We start from the raw sequence: 18160 nt of genomic DNA on the forward strand, positions 1-18160 counted from the left end.
GTGGATGCTCGCTTGGGCTCGGGAACCGCCCAGGTAGCGGCCTCGGACCCTTGCCCCGCGCCCAGGCCCTCCGCAGTCCCCCAACGACGACGGAGCCGGGGCTGAGGGCGGGGGCGCCCGGGGGCCATGCGGGTGAGCCGCTCCAGCGGCTGCAGCGGCCAGAGCGCCTGATCGCCGCAGACCCCAGCAGAGCCCACCTTCCTCCCCAGCCCCCGCCCTCCACCCTGGCCGAGGGGGCGGCGTGCTCGGTCCACGAGTCCGGGGCCCCGTGGGGCCGGGCCCGGAGTCGGCATGAATCGCTGCTGGGCGCTCTTCCTGTCTCTCTGCTGCTACCTGCGCCTGGTCAGCGCTGAGGTGAGTTGCGAAGGCGGCCGTGGGGCTGGGTCGCTTCATTCATTACCCCCACTGTCACCCCTTGGCCGCCCCTCCCCTCCCCACAGTGAACTTTGGACCCTTGCAGCCCGTGGGCCTGGTGCTGGGCGCTAGGTGACCTCCGAGGGCTGACATGCGAGGTGCGGGCGTGCCAGGCTCTAAGAGGAGGGTGCAGAGGTGGCTTTCCTTCCCAGGAGCTATCCCAGATTTCCCCGCCTTTAGGGGTCCGGGGAGATGTGTGTGGTTCTGTCCCCCACCCCTCAGGAACCAATGAGCCCCTTCCCTGCGGAAAGGAGAGGGGGTGGGGCGGCACGGAGGGTGCAGAAGGCAGCCGTCCTCCCGAGCCCACTTCGGCTCCAGCTTAGCTTCTGTCTGGGACTTAGCTTGCACGAGAGGTGCGAGCTTGCGCACTGGTAGCAGCCACGCCAACCTTCAGCAAGGTTTTGCGTCCCACCCTGGCTCCCACTCCCGGTCAGGGTGGGCACCCTCGGGCTGGTGCAGGGCATGGCCGGCCACAGAGCTCGGTCCAGGGGCAGGGTGTGTCTTGGGCGCGGGGGGAAGGGAGGTGGGGGAGAAAGACAGGTTTTGAGCACTCGGGGTTCAAGAGGAGTGGGAGCTCTTAAGGAATCCAGCCCCAGGCCGGTGTGTGCCTGATTCCCCGCCATACCTACACCTGAGCCCTGCAAGAGGAAGCACCTCTCTCCCTGGCTTGCTGGGTGCGGAGCGCGCCGCCTGGAAAAGCCTAGCTGCAAGGGAGGTGGGGCATAAAACCGTCTGCCAGAGCTATCGGGTCTGATCAGTCCCCCACACCTCCCATCCTCAAGTAGCTGTGAGTTGGCAAGTGTACCCGGAATCCAGGTGGGAAAGGGGGCGGGGCAGGGAGGAGGCGCGAGGTGGAAGGGAGAAGAGGGCTGCGGGGAGCGCGGCGCGCCTAGGTCCGGTCCGGATTCTGCTCGGCCTCGGCCGGGAGCCCGCACCTCCCCTCTCCACCTCCAACGATGCAGGAAGGAGGCCGGGCTGCGGCGGCAGCGAAAGGGTTAAGGTGAAGGGCTCCGAGGCCGCGGCCGAGCCTTGGGCCGCCGCCAGCGCAGGTTGTTTTGACCACGGAGGAGCAGTCGCCGTCTCCTTTTGTTCTCGGGGATCCTTGAGGGCCGCCGGCCGCTCGCCCTGGGGCCCCGCCCTTCCGCGGTCGTCCCCCGCGGCCCGCACCCGGGAGGGAGGACGCGGGGCTCGGCCAGGACGCCTGCAGGCCCTTCCCGACGCCCCCTCCTCTCCTCCCGCAGGCCCCTGGGCCGCGGCCAGCTGTTGAGGAGGGGGGCACCGGCCGGCCCCAGCTGCCGCCTCCCCGCGGGGCCTGGGGGCTGGGCCCGGTGCCAGGGCGTCCTGGGAACCGCGGCGTCCCCGCCGCTGCTGTCCGCAGCCCACCCCGTCCGGCCCCCCGACTCGCTCACTCACCCCACGCATGCACACTCTTGGCCGGAGGCGATGCTGCGCTCCGGCGGGCGGGCGCGCAGAGCGGCGGGCACGCACTACTGCGGCCGGGTCGCGCGCGCCCGAGGCTGCCACGCCCGTGCACACGCGGGGCACACGCGCGCGCACCGCACACACACGCACGCAAGGTCCCCGCACACGCGGCCTCAGTACACGTACGCGCACACCCACACACGTATGGCCCAGCGGCAGCTGCCCACCCCCGCGCCACAGGTGGGCGCATGGTGGGCCCTGGAACCTTCTCACCTCTGTAGCGACTCCATTTCCTTCCTGGGTGCTATGAGCGAGGGGAAACAGGGACCCTCGCATCAGCCCTGGTTCCACAGCACCCACGTCTTTTTTTTTTTTTTTTCTGCCTGGTAAGGTCAGCTGCACACCTTTCAAGCATTACTCTTCTGTGATTGCTCTTTTTCAACTACTCTTGTGTGGCTGAAAATCGCATTGATGTGCTTGGGGGCCACTGTCATGTCCAGAGCATTTTTTCATTCGAGTAAGGCTTCAAGACTAGAGGACCCTGAGCTGCTGATGGGATGCCCTCCCCCCACTGTTCTGTCCTCTTTGCTTACCCAGCTGGGTGACAGCTGGCTAAGGCCTTCCCAGGCCTGCCCTTACCCTTCCCAGCTTCATCCAGCACCTCCTCCTCCTTTCCCACAACTCCATGGGTATGTGTTTTGGGGGGCGGGGGAGTTATGGCACAGGTGCTGGTGCCTCTCTCCTCTCTTTAATCATGATATCCTTGAACACATGGCTCTAAGAAAAGTGCTTGCAGGCCTCAAGGCGGCTCTGGGAGAAGAGACCTAAAGGGCAAACCTATGGACATGGGGGCCCGTCCAGGAAGGGGAACTCCGGGAGGGCTTCCTCGGGGCTGGCCATGTTACAAGCAGGCATGGAATGAGCCTCAGGTGGAGGCTTCAGCAGCTGGGAAGGAGGGTTGGGAAGTCTGAGGCAGGGCCTGGCAGAGGGTGGGCTGAGGCCTGCCTGTGAGGTCCTGTCTCCATCAGCTGAGCTGGCTTCTGGGGATGATGACTCCCACTGTCATGTGATGCCTCTGGCCTTAGCACCCTTCTGCTGGGCAAGTGTGAAGGGGCCCCACAGCCCTTCACTACCCAGCTTCCATCTAGCTTGCTAATTTCTTAGGTAGCGGGAGACCAATGTGCTGGAATCTCCCAGTTCTAGAAGTGTCTGCAAGGTTAGGATCAAACAAAATTTGGAGGCTCTGGTGCAAGACCTAGAAAGAATGTACTTAAGTGTGTCTGTGTGTGTGTGTGAGAGAGAGAGAGAGAGAGACAGAGAGAGAGAGATGCAGAAAGAGTGGTAAAGAGATGTTTGCCATGTGCCTCATCAGCCCCTCTCGGTCTTCCTGACCCACATTGAAATGGACAGCTCTTTTCATTTTCTGGTTTACGTAGCTGTTTATTATCTGTGTTTCCTCACTGGACTGTAAACTCCACTAGAGAGCTTTCGTCTTAGTAACAACTGTCTCCCGTGCTTAGAATGGTGCGTGGGCTATGGTGGATAATCTAAATATTTGTGGAAAAGACAGTGGACCCTGCAGAGGGGGGAGGGACCAGATCTGTGCCCAGCACTTGCTAAGTGCTTTATAAACACTGCCTCCTTTAGTCCTTACCCCAGGGCAGCCCAGTATGGCCACTGTCCCCCACCAGGCATCTTCATTCGTGCTCCCCTGCCCCATCTTGAGAGACAAGCTCATCTTTCTTTTTATATGTCTTGGGACTTGGACTGCCAAGATCGAACAGGACAGAGGGGAAGAAGCAGAAGGAAAACCAGATTGCAAAGGTTCTGTGTATCCTGAACTGGGCCTCAGTTTCTGCCACCTAAAAATAGAAGAAGATTGGATTAGCTCAGAGTTCCCCAAGAGCAGCAGAGTTATCAGGCTTCTTGAAAATGCAGAGTCCTGGGCTGGGAGTTGGGACAGAGGTGGGGTGGGGGGCAGTGAGGGCCACGGCTGCCAGAGTTAGATGGCTGCACCGGCCCCTTTCTTCCAGCTCTAACAGTTTTTCTGCTCAAGGGAGAGGCTGGGGAGCCCAGTGGGAGGCTGGACTCACATTAAGGAGGGGTGGGGTCGTGGGAGGTCCCAGGAGCAACAGGGAAGGGAAATGGTAGGTGGAAAGGCTGGTTCTAAATGGCTTCTGTGGTCTGCCCAGAGAAGGCTTCTTCAAAAGGCTTGGCTTTGGCACTGAATCTAAATTAGGCCTGAGACTCGCAGGCAGGCAGGCAGGCAGGCACTCAGAGGCCTGGTAGGCTTCTTCCTCTGCCAGCCACAGCCAACGCCCCTGGTTGCTTGGGCCGAGCCCTGAGCCCCATGTCTCTCAGCTGAAGGCCAGGAGGGCTGGTGAGTGTGTGTGTGTGTGTGTGTGTGTGTGTGTGTGTGTGTGTGAGTGTGTGTGTGCTGGGGCCCAGGTGGAGGGTGGGTCCAAGCCCCTTTGATCTGCCAGCCTGGTTGGGAGCAGGTAATTCATCTGGCCCCACTCTAGCTGGTGCCCTTCCTACCTTCTGCAGCTGGCGTTGGGGGTGGGGTGGGGAGGAGGCTGTTTGCCTTGGCTCCCATGGCTGGCTGTGCCCCAGCTGCCGCCTTGCCACGCCCTCACCCCGCCAGAACCCCAGGCCTGAGATCTGGAGCAGCTTCCCCAGGGAGCCCAGCCTCCTTCCCCAGCTCCGAGGGAGAGCTATCCACCTAAGGAGGCTTCTGGAACTTGTGCCCAGGAAAACCCTCACCCTGTGCTTGCCCTTCCTCATCAAGAGGAGCCTCTGACCCCAAGCAGGTGCCCAGGCAAGTCCCCCTCAGGGCATTGCATCCTGGAGCTGACCACAGAGTGAATTTCGTCACCCTTCACCTGCCCCCAGCCCTGGAAGGGGCCCAGCAGCCCACACTGCCCCAGGCACTGCCATTGTGGGGCTTGGTGCCATTTCCTGTGGCCCAGCATAGGGGGTAGGACAAAGCCACACACTGTCCCATGGGTAGGCAGCTTTCCACCCACCCACTGTCATCCTCAAAAATGTCCCTCACTGCTGGCCCTGAGAGGGTGTGCTGCTCACTGCTGCTTTTGCCCTCAAAGGAGCCACCGAAGGGAAGACCACAGTGACAGCTCATTAAGCACCCATTATATGCTGGCTGCTCTGCTAGGTGCAATTAGGCCTCCCAATAACCCTGGCAAGGTATTATTAGCCCCATTTAAAAGATAAAGAAGCTGAGATTTTAGGTTGTTAAAAGACTTATTCCAACAATCAGGTTTCCTTGGCAGCTGCAGCTTCTCAGCCTCTGCACTGCTGACATTTGGGGCCAAGCAGGGCTTCACTGTGGAAGGCCGTCCTGAGCACAGTAGGATGGTTAGCGGTATCCCTGGTCTCTACCCACGAGGTGCCAGTAGCAGCCTTATAGTTGTGACAACCAAAAATGCCTCCAGACACAGTCAGTGTTCCCTGGGGGCCACTTGCCCCTGGTCGAGAACCTCTGCTCTGTGACCTCTACAGGGAGAAGAGGGATTCGAACTGAAAATAGTGGCTGAGAAGCTCCACAGCAGCTGAGAGAGGGAGGGGCCTGGCTCTGCTGCTTATTAGTCTTGTTGACCTGTAGCCATTCACTTAATTTTTCTAAGCCGCAGCTTCCTCATCTGGAAGGCAGGGATAAAAAGAGCACCAGCCTCTTGGGATGGGTAGTATTTAGTACCAAATTTAGCTCAGTGCCTGGCTCATAGTCAGCACTTCGTAAAAGTTAGCTGTGGAATTTGTCAAATCCAGGAGCTTTTATTGAGTTCTGGGCGCCCAGTGGCCAAATTAATAGAAGCATGTGCATGAATGACCTCTGCTTAGAATGAAGTGGACTCTATAGGAGGCAGTTTGCATGAGAGGTGGGAGATACTACCCCAGGTGGTCCTCCTGGTGGAGGAGGCAGGAGAATCATACAGGAGAGAATCCCAGGGAGAAGAAGAGAATCCTTCATGCATTTTACTGGCATTTATTGAGCCCCTACCGTGTGCTTCTCCACAGTCTCTATCCTGAACTCTTCCGCATGGAACCTGGGAGGGGTTCTGGGTTTGTTTCCATAAGATGTCACCTCCTTTGCATTATAGGCCAGGTCCATGGCATCTGCTGGGCCTTCTCTGCCATGGCTAGCAGCTGCAGCCAGCTCTCTAGTGGACAAGGAGGTCTTGGCACACGTGCTACGTGCCATTTGGCACTAGGCCTTCGGGCCCCTCTCCTGGGGAGTTAATTGAATCATTACTCCCCGAACAGCATGGGAGATCTGGCTGGGTACCTCCACCTTGGCTTTCCTCTGCTGCCTCTCCGGCCATCCCTAGGCAGAAATAGAATCATTTCAAATGTCTTCAGCTCCCTCAGTTCACAGGTGAGAGGCAGATACAGAAAGGGGCAGTGGCTTGCTTGAGGTCACTGGTGGTTAGCAGCAGTAGCGGGTGGGATCCAGCTCTCTGGACCACCAGTTCTGGAAGCAGCCTGCTTTGGTCTTAACTGGAGACCAGCCACCTCCCTTCCCTTCTTGGGTTGGGTTGTGTCCACAGTTGGGGACCACCAAAGGTGTGGGGGCTGGAGGGAGCATTGTATGGTGGAGAGGGGGGAGGAAAGCAAGGGGCAGCTAAGCCAACGCTTCTCCTCTCACACCTGCAGCCCCTGGCTACCTGGCTGCACAGTCATGGACCCTGAAGGAAAGGCCCCAATTTCCAGTCAAACTTACTGCTGTGCCCCAATCTCCCCTTCCTCGAACCCCCTGACCGCCCTGGGCACCAGCCAGAATGATCAGCTCCATGTTCAAATGAAGACACTGAGCTCAAGGGTTTTAAGGGATTCATTTTAAAAGGGGTTATGACCACAAGGTCAACTCGGGTGGCCACAGCTGGAGGTGCTGGCACCCCTGGAGGCAGAGGCCGTGATGAGTGTCCAGGAAACGAGCTCGGAGGGAGGCTCACAACTGATCACTCACCAGGGTTCTACCAGCGCTTCTGGGGAGCACCCCGTGCACCAGCCGTGCCGTGAGGTGGCCCGCCCTTCCCTGCTGGGCAGAGAGGAGGCAGCTGTGCTAAGCCTCCCAACTCAAGTTCTTGGAGTGCTCAGTGAGCCAACTAGAGCAGGAGCTCCTCCTTCCTTAACCCAGGGAGACCAAGGCACAGAGTTGTTACACCCAAGGTTAAACAGCAGAGCAGGTCAAGTCAGCTGATGCCCTCCCCTGGTCTCCTCCCGCGAGACTGTGCCGTCCTATTTGTGCGTGCACGTGTATGCATTCACATGGGTGTGAGTTCGGATGTGCAGCAGCATCTCACACATTTTCTTTGCTCCGAGGAGGCGGGTGTCCAGACTGTGCTTCTCATGCTCTCATCTCCCTCACCTGTTTCTCGAGACCTCTGGCATCAGCCCCTCGGGTCTCCCTGGACCATGGGGGACGTGGCTGCGTCCTTCCTATTGGGTTCCTCTCGTGTCATTGTGGGACCTGCGGTTTCCCTGGAGGAAGCCTGGCTCCGAGTGGGGCCTGTTAAAGTGCTTATTAAGTTTCAAGTGTTTTTGGCAACAGGCCAGAGGGGCTCTAAAAATAGGGTTTGGTTGGGCATGGGGCATGGGACGCTTTTGGGTTTCCTGGCCACATCTGAGGATTCCCTTCTCTACGCTTTGAGTGAGAGACTAAGTAACTACCGTGAGTACTTGTGGTCTCCTGAGGCCATCCGACTCTGCAAGCATTTATTAAACACCTTGTGTATCCAGGAGGCTCTGCCATCAGAGAGGCTGGGATTTCAATGCAGGTTCTGCTGATAATGGGCTGTAGGGCTTGGACAAAAGGTGTTGCCTGTTTGAGCCTCTGTTTTCTCATCTGTGAAATGGGGATAATCAGACCTCCCGTGTCAGATGCTGGGTGCAATTAGCTGTCAGGGTGGAGGAGATGCAGAAAGATGGGGGAGCCTCCCAGCACCTGTTGTGGGATGGGGAGAAGGACATACACGGTCAAACTCAGAGCAAGCTGGGGTTCCTGTTTAGGGGTGGGGAATGAGTCATCTGAGCTGCATCTTAGAGGCTTTGGCAGGTTCTGGCCTCCGGGACTTTGTGCTCCTGGTTGTTAGGCCTGGGATCTGCCTCCTGCCCACCCCCATAATGGCTGTCCATCCGTCGTGGCCAAGGTGCCCTATGGGAACGTCCCAGAGGAGGGAGTGTCTGTGTTGGGGCCAGAGGGCCCCATCTGGAAAGCCCTGACTCCCAGCTCACTTGATCCCATGCTGTCTCTCGGGCAGGGGGACCCCATTCCCGAGGAGCTCTACGAGATGCTGAGTGGCCACTCAATCCGCTCCTTCGATGACCTCCAGCGCCTGCTGCACGGAGACTCCGTAGGTAAATTGAATCCTCCTCCACTGCTCTGGTCCGCCACTGAGTTACAGGGAGCCGGGAGGGGCAGGGCAAGGGCCGTCCCCTCTTCCTTGACATCCAGAGAACCAGAGGCCTGTGGCAGCCCAGGGAGGGCTCGGCCACACCTGTCTGGGGCAGGGCTGAGTAGGCAGACGGGTTGGTACCTGGGATGTGGGGCGTGGCAGGAGAAGCACCCACATGTGTCTCTGGCTTGGTGCAGAGGGTGGGGCGCCCAGAGGGGCCAGGCAGAGAGAAGGTGCCCAGGGCATCTGCCCAATGAGTATCCAGGTGTGGACCCAGCCAGGGGTGGGGGGTGGGGGTGGGGCTAGAGGAGCCACATCCCTGCCCCTCTGGCCCCGGGCCCACTCTGCAAGGTCTCCTGGGGACACCTGGCCCAAGCCAGCGGGCTGCCCTGCCCGTGCCCAAGAACGCACTCCTCGAACGGGCACGTGCTCGGTGGCACACACGTGGCGGGGCTGGCGGTCTGGGTGGGGAATGTATTTATAAACGCTGTCTTCAGAGCAAATTCCATTCTATTCTAACCTCTGGCCTGATCCCTGGAGCCCTGGTCAGCACCCCCCCTGCACCCCCAGCTCTCCTTCCCTCTGGGGTTTTGTCTCTTTGTCACTTTGTAATCCTTGCCCAGACTGCTATCTACGGGGGACAGCATTTCCTGCCTTTGTTTCCTCTCCCCGTTGGGCCCCTGGCTCCCTCTCAAAAGCATTCCCGGGCCCTTTCAAACCCGCCTGTGCTGGGGGCTGGTGAGGTAGGCGGGAGGGGGCCCCAGCTGGGCCCACCTATTGTTCACCAGGCCCCCCACCCGACGTCTCCCACACCCCCACCCCATGCCTGACTGGCCGGCCCTGGCCAACACAATGGGGCAACTTCCAAATTTAGCCTTTCTGCTGTTCCTTTCCAAGGGCCTTCACCCCCACCCTCGGACAGCCCCTCCACACCCCGGGTGGGGGTCGGGATCAGGGAGACGAGGTTTTCAATAGCAGCCCTGTTTTGAGGCAACCATGTGGCTATTTTTTCCTAATCAACTTAACCTTTCCACAAAACACATCTTTTCCCCATCTCCTCCCCAGCAGGGACATTCCAGAGATGGCAGAGAGAAAGGAAGGGACCCAGAGGCACAGACAGACGCACTGATGTGGGACAGTGTGCTAGAGGGAAAGGCACCAATTATAAGACAGTCTCCTCCAAACAGGACCCCTTGGGAGCCTTCAGGGCTGAACAGGGCCAGCGGGATGGGCAGACCATGGGAGGGGGTGGCGGGGGCTAGTCCCCGACATCCCTCAGTTTATTTGCTGGCTCTCAGCCATCAGAGAGCTAGAAGAGTCTGCCTGCCATTCAACATCAAGCTCACAGTCCCCCTGCCCAGCCCTCACCCCCAGCAGCCAGCTTCTGGCTGTCTCTCTAGAGAGGGGTGTCTCCCCAAAGTACTGATGGTGCTGGGGTGAGGGCTTCCCAGGCCAGAAAAGGGGGCTGGCATTGTGGCCTTAAGAATACATGGACAGCTTAGGGCAGATGTGGGACAGAAGGTTAGAGGGCAAAGACGGAAACACAATGAGAGGCTGGGGGGTGGAGCGAGACCACGGTTTAGAAGGGCACTGGGTGAGGCTCCCTGATTCCAGCAGCCTGGGCTCCCCACCCCTCTCTGCCTTCAGCCCCCACCCACATCCCTCTCCCTCCCTCCTTCTCTCCCGCCCAACTGGGCCATTGTCAGGGGCTCCAGAGGGGCTGTGTCCAGGGCAGGCTGGTGCCCCCGTGGGGATTCTGGGAATTTCTCCATGTAGCACTTCCTATGGGAACGCTGGGCGGAGGGGCACTGGAAAGTGGCCTTCAGAGCTCCCAGTCCTTGCCCTGCCCTGGAGGCCAAGCAGGGTTCGCTTACAGTAGCAGAAGGGAAGGGCTATTTTTAGCTCCATTGACATGGGTTCAGTTAGAAAATGTGACTGAAGAGCTCGGAGTGGGGCTGAAGCCCCCCCCCCCCCAGAGGATACTGTTGGGGCTCCACCCCCTGTGGAGCCCCCTGGGGTTTGCCTGGAGAGCCTCTCCTCAGAGCTGGGACATCAGGTTTACTGGGAGCCAGAACAGGAATCTGTTCTCTGGAGTGGGGGTCCCGGTGAGGGGTGACAGGCAATCCTCCCGCCTGCCCCAGAGGCCCCATCGGAGCCCCCAGCTCATTACCAGAGTACAACTGTCTGTCGCTACTCTTGCAGATGAAGATGGAGCCGAGCTGGACCTAAATTTGACCCGGTCCCATTCTGGAGGCGAGCCTGAGAGCTTATCCCGAGGGAGAAGGAGCCTAGGTAAGACTGAGGGTGAAAACGAGTCCCCCCCCCAACAAAGGTGGGGGCCAGAAAAGAAGGCCTGGGGCGTGCAGTCTGTCCAAGGCTGTGCGGGCGATTCCAGGTGTCCCGCCCTTAGGACCAAGTTGAACTAAGAGAAAACAATGTCCTTAAATACCTTATATTGAGTTGGGCCATCACACCCCACCCCCAACACACTCCGTTTCCTAAATATAATGCTTTTCACCTTATTTTTAGTTCCTTCAACCCTAGAAATAGATATCATTAACCCCATTTTCTAGAGCTGGAAACGGGAGCCCAGAGAGGGTGAAGAAGTAGGCGTGGTCACACAGTTAACAAGTGGCAGGGCTGGGATCCCAATAATGCTTCTCAGTTGAACCCAGTGCCCCCTGGCTGCATGCCTCTGCTGTGACTAAGGGCTGTGTCCTGGGACAGCAGACATGGAGCACAGCCTGAGGCCTGCTTCCTGCTCTATTGCAGAAATCAAAGGACGACGTAGAACAGTAGGTCTCATGGAAGCCTTCCCAGGGAAGGCAGGTGCTCACCCCAAGCACCCCCCTCCTCTCTTCCCAAAATACTGTAGATAGTGCCAGGGGTGGGGGGTCTCCAGATAAGAGTTGGTGGCCTGGGTCCCCCTCCTTGCTTTGTGAATTTGGGCAGCGCATTTAGCTCTCAGAGCCTCAGGTTCTCATATGTGAATAATGACAACCCCCGGCATTGACGGTACGCTGGCTCTAGGCCAGGCGTCACTCACATGACTCCTTAGGTCTGCAGGTGCTGTGCAGGCACTGTTATTATCCCACTTCACAGATGAGTGAACGGTGACCTCTGAAGAAGCAACCGTGTCAGATAAGACTACAGTGTAAAACGGCAAAGTAGCGGGCTCACGAGAGAATACGTGACCAGTAAGGGCCGTGTGGGCAAACCCATAACGGTGTGAAATCACAGAGTAAAATGACTGAGGGCTGGCGGAAGGATTCTGGCATTTACAACATGCCAGCACGCCCCGAATGATCTCTCTTGATCCTGACAATGGTTCCTGGGTGTAGATCGCCCCCGTCTTCACGTGGGGAAACGAAGGCTGAGAGCGCATCAGCAACCTGCCCAGGTCCTTGGCTGATAACAGCCAGGACCTGAAACCTCCCCTGAGACGGAGGGAAGAGGGAATTGGCCGACCCTGTAGGAGGAGAGCAGACCCAGAGGTGCCCCACTGTGCTTTCCTGCCAGGGGGGGAATCTAGGCAGGCCCTCCCCTCTGACAGAGGTCCCCTCTGCCTTCAGATTCCCTGACGGTCGAGCCAGCCAGGATTGCTGAGTGCAAGACCCGCACGGAGGTGTTCAAGATCTCCCGGAACCTCATAGACCGCAGCAACGCCAACTACCTGGTGTGGCCGCCCTGCGTGGAGGTGCAGCGCTGCTCCGGCTGCTGCAACAGCAACAAAGTGCAGTGCCGCCCGACCCAGGTGCAGCTGCGACCCGTCCAGGTGAGCAGCCCCCCCCCCCCCCACTGCGCCCCCACTGGGCCAATGCTGCCAGCAGGGGCTGCCCTGCGGGGGCTGGCGGCACTCTGACCAGGCTTCCGAATGCGTGGAAAGGCATTCCTGGCAGGCTGCTGGGCTCTGACCAGAGAGGACACTCAGGAAGCTGTCAGGACGGTTGTGCTGAGGCTGCCCAGGAGTCCTCTGTGGCTGTCCAGGCAGCTGTGACCAAGGCCATAGGCAGACCCCAAGGCAGGCTGGGTATATAGGATGTTAAGTCAGGGTGCCGCCTCGGCTCTTACAGGCATAAAATCCCCAGATGTCTCTTGAAAAGATGTCTGCCAACATATCGAGCACTCAGAACAATCTGGATAGTTGCTCAGAGAACCCCAAAGCTCTCCCCTGTCCTGGCCTGTCCATTTTCTTTCTTTCGCAGAGAGAAAGGCTCCCCTGTGTCTGTAACACCTGCTTACCTCCCTTTGACAAGCTGTGCCTTTCATAAGGAGGGTGCAGACACCCTCCAGGCCAAAGCCACTGCAAGCGGTGGGGTGGCCCCCAGCACAGTCAGAATGCAAATCCTGCCTCATTTCTGGAAATATTGGCAATGCGCTCTGACTCAAGGGAAACTGAGAGTCGAGGCAGTCCTGGGGGAGCTCCTGATCTCATGCCGGGCAGATAAGCGTCAGAGAAGCCCCAGCCGCCCTCTGATTCACATGGAAAGGTTTCCGCCCCGCTTGGGCCAGCCTCACCCACACACCAGCTCAGTTTGGGCCGAGCTGCTGGGCGGTGGACATACCGAGGGCTCAGCGGCCGGGGGCCTCTCTTGCCAAATACTCTGTTGGCTTCACCACGCCCCCTCCCCTTCCTCGTGCCCACCTGCATCCCAGGCCTGAGCCCCGTGCCTGAGATTACAAGTGTCACTCGCCACCACATGGCCCACTGTCATGGTATCTCCTGTCCCCAGCGCTTCCATCTCTATAGATGGACACCTGACAGCTGACCTCCCCCTTCCCGCCTCCCTCCTGGATAAAGCCTCCCCCCCACTTCCTTCCAGACAACCATCTCCCCGCCTCTGCCACAGCCCCTGACCTTGGCTGGCGCTCCAGGAATGAGGACACCACGGCCCCATGCTCTACCCGGAAATGCCTTTCTCCCTCTCTGGGAGTGCTGAGGGGGGCTGTGGCCAAGCTGGAGGCCAGGTCGGGAGGGCTTGTTTTGATGGAAAAGCTACAAGAAGGGCAGAGGGCAGGGTCCTGCTATTGTTCGGGCCACCTTGTCTGCCCTGCGCCTCGCAGCTCTCCCGGCTTTCGAGGAAAGATTCCCCCAGGGGCTGCTGGGGTGGGAAGGGCAGGCAGGTGGCTCCCTCAGACCCTTCATGGTCTTACAGAAGCACGTGGGTGGTTCTGTCCTTCAGGTGAAAAAGATTGAGATCGTGCGGAGGAACCCGGTCAATAAGTTGGTCACAGTGACCCTGGAGGACCACCTGGCGTGCAGGTGTGAGACAGTAGTTGCTGCACGACCTGTGACCCGAAAGCCAGGTAGGTCCCAGGAGCAGCAATGTAACTATCCGTCCAGGGTCTGCCTCTGCACGCTCCGCCTCCTTCTCCCACAGTGGCTGCCGGTGGGGAGAACTGGGTCAGGCATGCCCCACCCTGGTTAACTTCCCCTCAAGCTTTCCATTTCACTGAGAGCAATCCAGGTCCCCCCAGGACTGTGAGGCCCTACCGAGGACATGGCCCCCTGGCCTTGCTGACAACCAGTCCCCTTCACTTTTGCCACCCCAGCCAGCCTGGCCTTTGTGAGTGGCCAGATACATTTCTGCCTCAGGCCTTTGCTCATGCCAATCTGTCTGAAATTTGCTTCTCTCTGCTCTTCATAAGCCTACTTATTCTCTTCGTTTGGGTCTCAGCTAAAAATTCACCTCCTCCTAGAGGTCTGCCGTGACCACCCTGTGCAGAGTAGTCCATCCCAGACTTGATACCACAGCCCCTCTAGTTTGTTGAATGAGTGTGCGAAAGAGGGAGGAACGAGGACCTGGACAAGAGAAGGCCCCATGCACATGGTCTTCAGGTATTTGACCTTGTCCTCAGGATAAAAAAAACAAACTAATTCCTGTGGTCTTGAGGGGGAAATTAGGACCAGTGGGGCAAAGCCATCAGACAGAGATGTTAATTCCATATACTAGTCAGGCATCCAAGATAGAGTTGTTTTCCTTATGATGTAGTGAGTTCCCTGTCATTGGAGGTATGTAAGTAAAGGCCGGGGAACCATGCAGCAGGGATAGGAGAGATAAGGTTCCAAGCATCAGATGGATAAGTGGAACCAGAGTTTCCTTCCTATCTTTAGATTTCACAAATCAGGGGCATAGTTCAGCTTAAAAAAAAAAAAAAAGATCTGGTTTAATTTTGCAGAGGGTGTGCCTGAGGCCCAGAGAAGCTGAGATCTTGCCCAAGGTCACACAGCTAGTCCCAGGTCTGATAATGTCTAGTTCTGGATTCTTTAGACTCTATCTGACTGCCTTTTCTCCCTCAGAAGTTTGATGTAAGGGTCAAATGAGAATCATTAAGTTAATGTGATTAGATAAATGTTAAAAAAATCCCCCAAGTTGCTGTTTTGATTTTCAGTGACTTTCTCTTGTTAGGGAACAGAACAGCCCCCTTCTTGTTTTTAATTAACGCGCCTTCTGAAGCAGAGCTGCCTCTTAGCCTCTGCATCCTGTTCTCAGAGCCGAGCTGAGGCCGGGGTGTTCTGTGACGGCTGATGATTGGACAGCGTCACACTGACCTGTCGTGAGTTATTTATAGTGTTAACATGGAGAATGAGTTTTCTGTCAGGGAAAAGTTTTCTTCTTTATGTTTAGAGTGGCTTTTTTTCCCCCACATGTATTTGTTTCACGTGATTTTTCAAACCAGTTTCTTGAGAGGCATGTTGAGTTGGTTAGCGTGTAGATAAGGTCTTGCCATTTCGGTTTTAGCATTTTGGCCCCGTGGGACAATCCTTCTGGCAGCTGTCCACGGGCTGGGTCAAGGCTTGGTGGTGTGGCCGGTGTGACGTGGTCAGTGTCAGATCTCGGGCTCAAAGCTCTGTTCTGTCCTATCCCTTGTGAGCTATGTGACAACCGTGAGCTGGCTCAGGTGTTGCCAGCCCATGTCCAGCTGGTGGCCTGGTCTCTGGTTCGAAAACTCCAGGCCATTCACTGGCTTTCCTGGTGCATAGGTCCCTAGTCCCAGGTAGCAGAGATGGGGTAACTGCCTCATGGGAGCTTATATTCGAGGCAGGAGGTCAGGTGTCGGTCCCAAAGAGCCGGGTGGGCTGGGGAGAAGTCAGATGGCTCCAGGAAGAGGGGTCCTTGAGCTTGGCAGGCAAAGCTTTCACTGCCAGGGTGTCCACCTGGAAGCCCCGGAGGAAGAGAGGTGATAGTACTAACCTTGACCGAGACTCATAGGCATCGTAATTTATAGCAGAAGGGTTGACATGTGGACGCTAGAGGCAGATCCCTGGTTTAAAACCCAGTCTCTCTGCCTCAGTTCCTCATCTGTTAAATGTAGGTACTTGTACCCTCTGTGAGGACCAATGAGCTCAGAACATTGCCAGGTGCATGGTAAGGGCTAAGCTAAGTGTTTCTGGCTACTTCCGTGTATTATCTCCTAACCGTAGGAGGCCAGAGCTGCTGGCTGCTCAGTTTAAAGATGCGGAAACAGAGGCGCAGAGAGTTGACATGATTCGCCCCCAAGTGCACAAAGGATTTGAATCCAGGTGGTCTGGCCCAGCGCCCGAGCTCTGGCCAGCCCCATTGTGCCGCTTTTCCACATGGCGAGGGCCAGGCCAATGACAGGTGCAACGAGGGACAGGGCCAGCTCTGTGGTGGGGGGTCTGGCTCTGGCCAGAAGCCCAGGGGCTCCCCAACACACGACTGCAAGGGGCTGAAAAGTTGGTGAGAGGAGACCTCAATAGGGGTCGAGCAGAGGAAATAAGAGGCTTGTGCGTAAGAGCCGCGGCCGCTCGCTGGTCCCGGCTTCCTCTGGACTTCGTAGCGGGGACAGGAGCCGTTTCCTTCTCTCTGGTCTGTGGACTGATGGGGCTCAGCTGGGCGGTTCTTCTGGCGTTCCTTGCAGTTGCTGTTAGTCATCTGGAGGCCGCACTGGGACAGCTGGCCTCTGTCCCTCTCCCTGTCGTCCAGGGCCTCTCTTCCCCATGTGGCTTCCACAGCAGGGTAACCAGACTTCTTATATGGCAGCACAGGGCTCCCCAAAGCACAAAGGTGGGAGCTGCCAGGCCTTTTTAAGGCTTACGTCTGGAACCGGCATAGCATAGCATCACTCTGCCCCCCTTTATTGGCTGGCAGGTGCAAGTTCAGGCCAAGTTTGAGGGGCCTGGAAATAAAGGGCATGTCTGTCGAGTAATGATGTGCTTGCCAGCATCCTGCCACTTAGTCCTTCCACCAGTTCTATGCAGTGGACAGTCTTATCACCCCCATTTCACAGATGGGGAAACTGAGGCACAGAGAGGTTCAGTAGTTGGTTCCAAGGGACGTACAGCGGGTGAACAGTGGAGCTGGGATTCAAACCCAGGAGACCCTTCCCTCAGCCCAGAGGCTCTGGGGAGGTCTGTGGCAGGTCCTGGAGGAGAGGGAGAGAACCCCCCACAATGGTTCCCACGTGCTGACAAGACCTTTCTTTTTCTCAAGCAGCCAAGATGCCCCAGACTCGGACGGCCATTAGAACAGTGCGTGTCCGCGGGCCCCCCAAGGGGAAGCACAGGAAGTTCAAGCACACACAAAACAAGAAGGAGACCCTTGGAACCTAGGGGCATCGGCAGGAGAGTGCGGGCAGGTAAGGGCCAGCTGGGGAAACTGAGGCCCAGAACCCTGTGTTTCCTTCTCCCTGGCCTGTGGCTTGGGCTGTGGCAGGAGTTGGGGGAGGGACATTTTCCCATACAAAGTGCACGCTCTAAGTGTGGCTCCCCTCTATCCAGGTATCAACTGAGTTTTTTCATGGCACCAGTGGGTGGGGGCTTTGGGGGCCCGGGCCCAGCAGTGTGCCAGCATGCCCTCAGGGAAGGGGCAGTCCAAAGCTCAGCTGCCTAGCCCCGAGCACTGCTGGAAACCAGGGACTCCAGGTTGAGCCCAGCACCCTGTCCCTAGCAAGCAGGGCATGTGAGCGTGGCAAGGAGCTCCTTGGCTGTCTCTGAGCCCTGTGTCCCTCTGCTTGGCTTGCAGGGTTATTTAATATGGTATTTGCTGTATCGCCCCCATGGGGTCCTTGGAGTGATAATATTGTTCCCCTCGTCCGTCTGTCTCGATGCCTGATTCGGACGGCCAATGGTGCTTCCCCCACCCCTCCACGCGTCCGTCACCCCTCTGCAAGTGGGTCTCCTCTCAGTGGCCTCCAGCATCTTGTCCAGAAGCTTGAGAAGGAAATGAAGAACCTGGACTCCATCGAGGTCTTTCTCGCCCCAAACCCGAGAATCTGGGACAAGAGTGCAAGCGAGACTGACGGGGGAAGGACTCCTTCCCCAGTGCCTGGCCAGGGCACCCCTGAGCGCGGTGGACTGGCTCGAGGAGCCTTGCCTGTGGCCCTGGGGACATCTCAGCACGGCCTGCCTGGTCCCTGGTTCCCCAGCCAGCTCCGATGGGAACACCTGCAGGCAGGCCAGGTGGGGGGGCACAGACTGGAGCAAACCCCCTCCCACAGCACCCAGGCCCAGTCGCTTCTCCTTCGTCACCTCTGCTCACAGTGACTTACTTTCATTTTATACGAATGAAATCTCTGAAGACGTGGACTCCTCTGGGCAGGTTTGACCTGAGCGCCAGGCAGCCCAGTGCCCTCTCAGATGGGTTAGAGATGAGGTTTGCTCTGCAGGTGGATGCAGACAGCGCCCTGGGCACCCGCCGCCTTCTCCCACCCCCCTTTCACTTCCTTCTGTTTCACCTCTACCTCCACTCCGCGTCTTCCTCTTTGGCCCTTCAGCCCGCTCCACCAAGGGCAACACCCCTTATTGAGGCTCCTGATAAGCCCAGTGACTGCTCCCTAGGGCAGAAGACCAGGGGCCAGGGCAGCAGGGGACTGCCCGTCATATCCCGGCCCAGCCGAGAATGCCAGGTGAGGTCGTGCAGGGTGCGCCCTGGCCAGGGGCACGGCAG

The 18160-nt window shown here is 58.0% G+C and overlaps 1 protein-coding gene across 1 annotated transcript; it reads left to right on the top strand.

The window, feature by feature from the left end:
* Window positions 1-238: 238 nt before the first annotated feature.
* PDGFB (platelet derived growth factor subunit B) lies at window positions 239-18160 on the top strand. The gene is made up of 7 exons (XM_090272408.1): window positions 239-354; window positions 8115-8211; window positions 10452-10541; window positions 11822-12024; window positions 13433-13556; window positions 16709-16850; window positions 17237-18160. The coding sequence occupies exons 1-6, from the start codon at window positions 292-294 to the stop codon at window positions 16822-16824; spliced, it is 693 nt and encodes a 230-aa protein (XP_090128534.1). The 5' UTR covers window positions 239-291; the 3' UTR covers window positions 16825-16850; window positions 17237-18160.

Source organism: Furipterus horrens, unplaced genomic scaffold (genome assembly GCF_987537825.1).
Source record: "Furipterus horrens unplaced genomic scaffold, mFurHor1.1.pri manual_scaffold_4, whole genome shotgun sequence".
Taxonomy (NCBI): Eukaryota; Metazoa; Chordata; class Mammalia; order Chiroptera; family Furipteridae; genus Furipterus; species Furipterus horrens.